Below are 10,055 nucleotides of genomic sequence, written 5' to 3'. Positions count from 1 at the left end.
GTGGCTGGTGGGTTTGAACTGCCAGCTGTCTGGTTAGCAGGCAAGTGTCTTAGCCACTATGCTACCAGAGCTCCCTAAATATATTAGAAAATAATAAATATATTAGAAAAAAAAAAAAATTCATGTTGTTGTTTTGTCAGAAGACATTCCTCCCCCTCCATTTTTTTTTTTAAAGAGTTCATAATTTTATTGAGACTCAAAAAAGCAAAATAACTTGCTCAGAGCCAACAAACTAATTGGCAGCCAAGGAGAAATAAAACTAGGTTACTTTGCTGTGCACTAGAGTAGCATTGGGAGCTCTGGTGGCATAGTACCTAAGGCATATGACTGCTAACCAGAAGAGGCTAGTGGTTCAAACCCACCAGCCACTCCTCGGAAGGAAGGTTGGACTATCTACTTCTGTGGAGATACTGCCTGGGAAATCCAAGGAGGGGTTGCTATGAGTTGGATCCAATTCGAGGGCAGTGAGATTGGTTTGTTTGTTTGTTTGTACAGTAGCACCTTTCACTCTTAAGTAACAGGGGTAGCAGAGCAAAGAGGAAAGGCATTCTAGGGCATGCAAACAGCAGGAGCAAAAGCATGGAGACAGGAATGGCATGTCTTACTTACCACAGAGGTAAAACACAGGCATTAGGGAGTACTGGAAATTAACACTGCATACCTACGGCAAAGGTGTATGAAGGCATTACAGCCCAGCATTAGGGGTCTTGGACTCAATTCTTAGACCACAATCACACACTATTTTGAGAATGTGGGGCTTTCAACCCCTTCTTCATCAAATCAGAGGAATAGCAGAACAGCACAGGAGTGAAAAAGGCTAGCTTAGGGTCCAACTGAGGACCTGCCCAGAGAGCTGATGCAGGTATAGACAGGACCATGGTGGGACCAGAGAGAAACCAGAAAAAGGCAAATCAGAACAGTTTCAAGGGACTCAATGAAGTAGAAATGAAACATCCAATTAACCAGACTCCCCAGAAAGGGATGGTCTGAAGAACTGGAATTTAACTAGAATGTCCATCCACTCTGACCCAATCTGTTGAAAATCTTATTGAGATGCAGGTAAGAAAGAACATTCCAAATATATTACCTGGCCAAGCAAAGGTATTATAACAAAAGAATTTTTTGTAACTAAATTATACCACACAGTGACCTAACATATGCCATAAACTCATTATCCACAGAAATCAGACAATGGAATCAAGGAAAACTGGAATGGCAGACTTCTCTCTGTTCATGTGTTTTCATGGCAATCTGTGATTCCCTTTCATGTCTTGAGTTTGAAAGCACGTATATTATCCCAGTATCATGAGATCCAGGTAAATTAGGTGGGAGAACAGACATAGGACAATACTGATGAGCACAACTGATAAGGATTTTACAATCTATACATAATTTGTATCTAATGATTTAGAAAATTGTTTGTAAACTAATAAAGCCAGGGGGATTGTGGACACACCTTTCACATGGCCAGTCTTCTTGGCATCCTTCCTACTTTTTCCTATGGCATCTCTCCTGGGAAGTTGGTAAAGACCACCTAGATACTGCAAGTTTGGGAAAAACTGCTATGCATAATGCATCTCTTCTTAATTAGCAGACTTCTGTTCCTTACAAGTACTATTAACTAAAATTTGCCTCACTCAAATTAAGGAAGTTTCATTTACTTAGTCAAACATGACTCTCCAATAATCAATTTTTTCAAGGCAAAACCCAGATTACATTTTAATGCTGAAGTTAAACATTCAAAATCTCTCAGGAAAACTTCCAAGTTCTGCTCTATAAAACCATTTATGTTTTAATACTGTCAAAATATATTTGTTCTCCTGTACCAAGAATAATTAAAAAAGCAGTATGCATATGCCTAAATTACCAAACTGACAAATAATTCTGAAGCCAGTTTAAAGAAAGCTGATGTCATGTTAAAAAGAATATAGCCAAATAAAAGTGTACAAAACAGCAACAATGGATATCACAAACTTGTATTCCAAACTGTCAGAATTTGGATAGATAGATGGATATACATAATTCTGAACAAACAGTATTATTATTATATAACCATTACTTAAGTAAAATAATTTAAGCTGTTTTAGCAAAGTCTTGATAGGATAGTGAGGAGTGAGATAAAAGAATAAAGTTTAAGCACCCCCAACTTTTCTGAACTAGTAGTAGAATATTTTCTGAATTATTTAAATATAAATGCTTTAAGGAGAAAAAAAAAAACCATATAGCCTATTACACTATGAACATTTAAGGTAAGCAGAGCTATCTTTGCAGTATAGGATGGCACCATTCACATGTCTGCACATTATCACTACGTGGCTAGCTACAGAGTTATTTCAGCAAGAAAGCGTGGACTTCAGGACCATCAGCCATCATGCTAGGGGCAGTCACTCAGCTTATGGTCAGATCCCCCAGCAAGTGCCCTTATAAACTAAACCAAGTCATAAATACAATCAACAAAACACTATAAACGTTATTGCAATCAAAGGTGTTCATTCCTTATCATAAAAGAAACCACTTTCTGTTGACTCTTAGTAAAATCTAAATAGCAATGTATAAGCTGAAAGATTCTAGAAGTCCAGGCCAGGAAAAGATTTAAAAAACAATAATAAAAAAAAAAATGTATTAAGCCCTACATTAGTAGTTTTGTTTCTTCAGTATTTTAAATAAACATTGCAAGTAATTTCTATCTTTAAAACTTAAAAATATTTTATAACATCAAAAATAATTTTTAAGCTTAAAGAATTGACCCCAGTAATGACTCAACATGTATTTATTAAGGACGAGAGGAGGGGAAAAACAACTATTTCAAATAGAAAAATAGCAATATTCCCCAAAATTCACCGCCATCAAATCAGATCATAGTGACCCTTCCTTGGGTTTCCGAGGCAGTATTACTACAGAAGTAGATTGCCCAATCTTCCTTCCCAGGAGTGGCTGGTGGATTTGAACCACCAGCCTTCTGGTTAGCAGTCAAATGCCTTAGGCACTGCACCACCAGAGCTCCTATATTCCCCAAGAGTTTTAAATTAATTTCAGGAACCATAAATAAAGTGAAAGTGAAAAAAGGAGGGAAATCAAAATTTACATGTAGGACTTTCAAACATGAGTAAAACTGGCTGTTGAAAAACAGAAAAACATAATTTTCAGAAGTCCAAAAGTCTCAAAATCAAAGCTAAAGTTATATTTTGAGTCAAATAAGACAAAAGCAATTTAACAAGAGAAACACAAATTTCATTCATACTGAGGAAACCTGCATCTATTGAGATAACAACCTAACTTGCTTTTAAAGATCCTTTGTTTACTAACCATTTTATACAAAACATAAGCTCTTTCCTTAGAACCAATCAAGTATTGTACAGATACTTAGTAGAGGGAGAAGGTGGACTGGTAGTGCAGTGGTTGAGGCTACAACCAAAAAAGGTCAGTGGTTCGAACCCACCAGTTGCCCTTCCGGAGAAAGAGGAGGCAGTCAACTTCTGTAAAGATTTACAGCCTTAGAAACCCAGTGGGGGTCGCTATGAGTCAGAACTGACACAATGGCAGTGAGTTTAGTTTTGGTTTGAGTAGGGGGAAGGGTAAGAGGGGGTAGTTATATATTCAAAGTTTTAAGCTTTCCAAATACTGAAAATCAGCTTTGCTCCTAAAATGTCAACAGGTCTTGATGTCCACAAACATCAGGCTTGTTGTTTACACACACTCCTTAGTTATAGCAAATCACATCTTTAATAACTGGAGAACTTCCTCTTGATAATCTCATGCCAAACATTCATTTTTCAAAGAGGGGTGGGAGTATATCATTCATTACTCACTTTGCTGTTTTTTTTAAAGTGTTCATATGTTTCCTTTAGAACATCCCAGAAAAACCAAGACCTTACACTACAAGCATGTGTGCAACTATTATATATTTAGTACAATCGAGAAGAGCTCTTCTCTTGGAATCAGATAGCACCTGTCGTGAGTTGGCTAAGAAAAGCAGCATCAAAGCAAGCTGGCTTGGGGGCACGAATGCCTCTTCTATGAACTAGGGTTGATGTCTATATGACTTTTGAACACAAAATGAAGGAAATCACAGCCCAGACAGAAACATGCCTTATACATTTTACAGTTAAAAACAAAACAAAACAAAAAGTACAGGATTTATTGCCTCCTCAATCTCATCAGTACCCCTCAAACTTTTGAAAACATTAAGTTATTTTAAATTATAGAAATTCTTAAAAGTATGAGTTTCCTAATGATTTCCAGAAAGCTAAGTAACTAAGCAATGTGTAACTCCAGAAAGCTTTTGAAATAGGTCTCAGCAACTCAAAACATGTGCAATGTTCATGCACACACCTGTGACTCCTAAAGTTTTGGCACAAGGTAGGCTACACCAAAAACCAAAATCAAAATGCCATAGAGTTGATTCCAGCTCATAGCAACCTCCACCAAGTTTCCAAATCTTTACGGAAAGAGACTGCTTCATCTTTCTCCCACGGAGCAGCATCACCAGAACTCCTTACACCAGCACATATTTTTTCTCACAATGGTCATAATCAATGTTATAGAGAAGGCAGTGCTGCTGATCAAGATGGGCAAATGTCTCCTGTATGTCATGGCCTGCAGTGATGTCCCAATGGAAGGGAAGGTATAAATAAGGCAAGAATGGTGCAGAACAAGCCTTCCAAAGGTCAACAATAGTTTACTTCAAGTCTTAAATTTAAAGAAATGTTTTTAAAGAGCCTTTAAAAGATGTCATGCTGCTTGCTGGAGATTTGAAAACTGAGTTTGAAAAAGATCTTAACTGTCAAGCAACTTTGTTTCACGCAGGAGTATATAAAATGCTGTAAGGGCAAAAGCATAGTCCTATTTCTTTGAAAACTCACACATTGCCTAGCACAGGGCCCAGCTCTCATACAGTAAGTAGCCAATAAGTGCTAACTGCATTTAGTTGGTTCATCCAGCACATTCTTATAAAACAAATGAAACTGGATTAAAAAGGACACTATTCTCCCTTGAGGGCTCCCCTTGGTAAACTCTAAGGCAACAAGTGAAAATGATACAGTAGATTTTCATTACTGTCCTGATCTTGCAACAACAGAAGGTCAGGAAACATTTTTACTAGTAAACTAAGCCTTAGACAAAGACCAAAAACAAATGCAAGCAAATTATTCTCTAGGGCTTTTCCCATTAAAAGCCCAAGGTAAATTTGGATAAAGACACAATATGAAAAAACAAAATGTCTTCACCATACATTATATCTTTTCCTGCATAAAAAATTTTAGTGGTTTTTTCTTTTTTTTTTTTTCAAATGAAGAAGTCACTGAACGAGGTTGAAAAAAACTACTATGTCTTGGAAAGTTTCTTTTTCCTACTCAGATTCGGAAACCTTTTAAAACATAGAATAAGCAACGAAGGGGAAAAAAACTGCATTAAAATGAATAGTTCATCCTCAATCTCTACTACTACTTGTGGTTAATAGGGTATATGAAAGAGAGAGAGAGAGAGAGAGAGGATGTTATTTATCTTAAAACACTACATTATTTCTATGCTAGAAAATATATGTAAGAAAAAGAAAAAAACAGCCATCCAGACTCAGCTCCTAAACCCAAACTAACTTTATCTTGAAAGGACCAACACAATTTCATATTCACTGAGGATTTTACTGTAACAAATCTTTCATTAGCACTTGTGTTTTTTAATCCAATCCCTCACTCCTTCAATCCAGCAACATACAACCAAGATCCCTTTTTCCTGCTTGTCCATTTCTAAGGATTCTATTAAACCCCTACTGCCAGAGCTACAATGACCCATTTGGTGTATTGCTGGAGTTAATGGATCTGAAAAACATATATTTAAAAAAGATAGACACCAACCCACAGGGCAAATTAATAATTTTAGCCTAACTTCTGTGTTCAAGGTGGCACAATGCATTCTTTACAATCTTAGCATATTTCCTAAAAACAAATCACAGCTTTATTGAGATATATATCTTAGTCACTGATCTTAAGCGTATAATACAATACTTTTTAGTATATTCTGAAAGTTGTGTAACCATCACACCTTAATTTTAGAACATTTTCATCACTCCAAAAGAAACTCTTTTATCTATTAGTTATTCCCCATTCCTTCCTCCCCCATCCCCTAACAACCACTTATCTATTTTCTATGTCCATGGATTTGCCTATTCTAGGCATTTCATATAGTAAATGGAATCAAACATCATGTGATCTTTTATGACTGCCATCTTTCAATTAGCACAATTTTTAAGGTTCCTCCAATCAATCTTAGCATATTTCTCAAGGTTAGACTTTTCTAACCCTTTTGACAAATCAAACATATGACCTTCCAAACTTTGAATACTGACCTACATCCCCCTCCACCTCAAAATATCATATATAAAATATCACTCCCTCTAGAAAGTCTACATTATAATGTTATTTAGCCTCCTTCAAAAATTCTTATTCTACGTTCTCCTTCTGATAGTAAAACACTAACTTCTTTTAGCACCAGTATTTCACACATCTATATTTCTCTGACAATAGGATATTATTGTGCCTGGGGGAGAAAGATTACTGTATCCGTTCAAGCCTTTTAATGAAATGGCTACAGTAAGTTGAAAGTGAACGTTCATCTTAAAAAAAAAAAAAAAAAAAAAGGCAGCCATCAGATTATTCGGCTATTACTCATTACTTCCAAATCTCACTAATTTAGATGCTCTGTCCACATTTTATTGATATACAAGCCCGTTCATATAACTTCATCTGCTTGAAAAACTTCTACATTTTCCGGGGGGGGGGAACCTTACCCTATTGGTATCACACTCGGAGAGGAGATGCTAATTCTTAAATGTACCTGCACAACATCTACCTCTCTACCAAAAACACCCAAACCTTCATCACTATACCAGACAACAGCCAAAAGAATGCCCTAGTCTGTAGCTTATTTCTCACTAGCTCCTTTCACATGGAGAACTGAACATATGTACACATTGGGCACACTATTTAATCCTCAAAATTACAGAGATGTAGGGAGGGGCAGGTATGGAGCCAGGACCTCAACAAGACATTGGGGTGCCTCTGGCCATCTATCAGGTTTCAAGGAATCAGTAATTTTAAAAGGATCTTTGGAGAAAGCAATGGTGTTAGGGGATGATAAACATACATTATAATTTCCATTCCCCTCCACTGTTTTCCCAAGAAAGAACTGCCTTCCACAAACAGTATTTTTGTGAAAAATGCTCCAAGCAAATCAGCCTGTTTTAAGATGCCAGATTCCTGCATCAGAGAAGCAAGGCCATCACTGCTATCTTGACTTTTCAAAATTAAAAAAAAAAAAAACAGAGAAACTACAGTTCAACGGCATGCTACAATAAAATGAATTAGCTCTCCTGTGTCTTCTATTTTTAGCTTTTAAAAGCTAGAAACTTTCCTCTGTCCCCCCAAACACCACCCAAAGTCCTAAGTAACAGAAGCCTTTCGCCCAATCAAGTGTACTGAAAGTTTAGAAAACAAAGAGCTGGGAAACGCACATTTGTGGAAGGACTTGGCTCCAATCTGTGACTTTCAACAACTTTTTTGCATTCAAACATGATAGTTCCATAAAGATTTGCCCCTACTCTATTATGAATTCATTTCTCTCTCATAAGGCGTTTAAGAAAGGTTTATAGAAACAGCCTTTCTGAACTGCCCCTGTGATGGGGCCAGACAGTCCTCGCTGCCTCCTGCTTCTCGATCTCTTCAAGGTTCAGTAGCGATTTTTCAAAGTTAATCTGCACCACCTGCATACCATTGGCAAACATTACTCATCAGCACGCCCTACCTGTCCCAGACGCAGCTCTGCGACTGCATTTAAACTTTTAACCGTGTTCAAATTATCCATCCACCCTACCCTCTCGAGTTTACAGTAAGCTACATTATTATTATTATTATTACTTTAGAAGAATAAAACTCCCTCCTTCTCTTCCCCTCTACACACCGTAGGGCCCTAAGTTCTCGCTCCTTCTCTCCCTCCCTGCGATTCTCTCTACCCAACACCACCAAAACAAAAGCTATCAGATTGCAAACGATAGAGACTATGGAGCGATATTGCGTATTAACGATGTACAAAGGAAGTGCAGGGCGCGGGGTTTGCTGCACAACTCTGGACAAAACAAAACAAGAGGCCAGGGCTCTGTGCTCGCAAAACATCCCCACCCCACCCCGCGCCACTCCTGAAACGACAGCCTAGGGCACCTCTCTCCTGGGCTAGGCATGTGGGTGTCCCAGTGCGGCCGCGTGGCGGATGCTACACCCCGGGTTGGAAGTACATGTGTAAAAATGCATGTCGGACCCGACCACACACCCGCGAAAGCTCACTCGGATTCTGCCCGAGCCCTCAGCCTAGCCCCCCCAGGAGGGGAAAAGGCGGCCAGGACCAGGTATAAACTGGTAGACGGTCCCATAACCTTCTGAACTAGGGATATCGACGCGTTTCCCGGAAAGTTCTGGCTGATGAACCGACACCGCACTTGGCGAGGGTCTGAGCTGGGGACGAGGCAGGTTCGCCCCCCACACACACTGAGCTGCGTCGGGGACACTGGGGGCAGATCGTTCCGGGCTTCTCCCGCTGAGCAGCGGGAGAAGGGCCGGGGGCCCAAGAAGCGCACACCACCAGAGAACTATTTGTGGGATCAAAAGCGTCCAATGAGAGAAGCACACTGAGGGACAGGAAGCCACGCCGCGCAGCCCCGGGATGTTTGGAAACGTGTCCTAGTACTGCGGGGCTCCGCGCGGGGTACCACTCCCTCGAGGGCAAATTGCACCGGGCGGTCTGGGTGGCTCCCGGCTCGCGACCACCGGGCTCCGCGTCAGCTCCAGCAGCGAGACGCAGCGCGGCCGCCGGAGCTGTCAATGCCGCCGGCGCGCCGCGCGGGGCTAGCGACGTGCGCCGAGCGGCCCCGCGCGCTGGGGAGGACAAGGTGCCGGCTGAGGCCCCCAAGGGGTGTGGGGACCGCCTTGCTCTAACTTCCCTCACAGAGCCCGCGCCTGGCCGGGTCACAGGGCCGCGCCGGAGGGACGGCTGCGGACCAGCCGGGCTCGTAGGGCAGGACTCTCGGGACCGCGAACGATAAAGCCCACGAGGCCCCTCCCGAGAGGGATGCGCTGAGCCAGGGCCCCCAGGCTCCAAATTCACAAGCTCAGCCCCGGGGCCGCTCCGGCCGGGCCCCTTCGCGCCCCGCCCGGCCGCTCCCGAGCCCGGGGGCCGACAGCTGCGACGGTGGCAACTCGGGTTTCGCAAACAGGGCGCAGCCCCTCGGAGGAAAAGTTCCCGCAGTGGCCGCGGGCGGTGGGGTCCATTACTCACTTTCTCCACTCGCTGGCCAGAGCGAGAGCGCCACGGAGAGAAACAGGAGCCCCCACAGCGAGGTCGGGGACCCTCCTCCGGAGCCAGACTTCATTCCTTTGATTTAGTACAAAATTCCCCTCGTTTAAAAAAAAAAAAAAGGGGGGGGGGAAGGGAAAAGGAAAGGAAAAGAAAAAGTGTCCAACTCAGTCTTCGCCCCCTTCTAAAAACTACCGCGAGGGAAACAAGAATCCGAAGGCGGCGCCGGCCGGGAGACCCGCGCGAGCTGCGGTCGGGCGGGCGGCGGCGCGGGACTTGTGCGGTCCCTCAGCTCCGGTAGCCAAGGCCCAGGGCTCGGAGTCGGGGAACCAAGGTGCGCCGGGCCGGGCGGTCGGCGTCGTCGGCCTCCATTTTCAAACCCAGAAGGAGAGGGGGGAAAACTGCAAAGAGAGGGGGAAAGCCTAAATTTGTCTTGGCGAGGAAAAACAGACCCGACCCTAAGCAGAGCGGGAGCTGCCTGATACTCAGAGCCTCCGGGCTGGAGGGCGCGACGCAGTTCTCAGTCTTTCCCCAAGTCCGGGTCGCGGAGAGGCCGACGAGAGGCTGAAATGCGGTGCAGAAATGAATGAGGCGTCCCCCTCCTCCTTCTCCTCCTCCTCAGGGCTCCGCTCGCCACCGCCTCCTCCCTCAGCGCCGCCGCCGCCGCCACCACCACAAGCTTCTTCCCAAATCCAGGACACACACAAAGCGGCGGG

At 42.7% G+C, this 10,055-nt stretch overlaps 1 protein-coding gene across 1 annotated transcript in view; it reads right to left on the bottom strand.

Moving 5' to 3' along the window:
• IGF1R (insulin like growth factor 1 receptor) overlaps positions 1–9,418 on the bottom strand; it is a 455,909-nt gene extending 446,491 nt beyond the window's left edge. Inside the window, exon 1 of the mRNA XM_007959953.1 lies at positions 9,322–9,418. Within this exon, the coding sequence (XP_007958144.1) occupies positions 9,322–9,415 (94 nt within the window). The 5' untranslated portion in view covers positions 9,416–9,418. The remainder of the gene's footprint in view (positions 1–9,321) is intronic.
• Positions 9,419–10,055: the final 637 nt, after the last annotated feature.

This window comes from Orycteropus afer, unplaced genomic scaffold (genome assembly GCF_000298275.1).
Source record: "Orycteropus afer afer isolate SDZICR_OR568_19922 unplaced genomic scaffold, OryAfe1.0 scaffold00019, whole genome shotgun sequence".
Classification (NCBI taxonomy): domain Eukaryota; kingdom Metazoa; phylum Chordata; class Mammalia; order Tubulidentata; family Orycteropodidae; genus Orycteropus; species Orycteropus afer.
The sequence above is the reverse complement of the archived record's forward strand: the minus strand, read 5'-3'. Positions and strand labels throughout refer to the sequence as shown.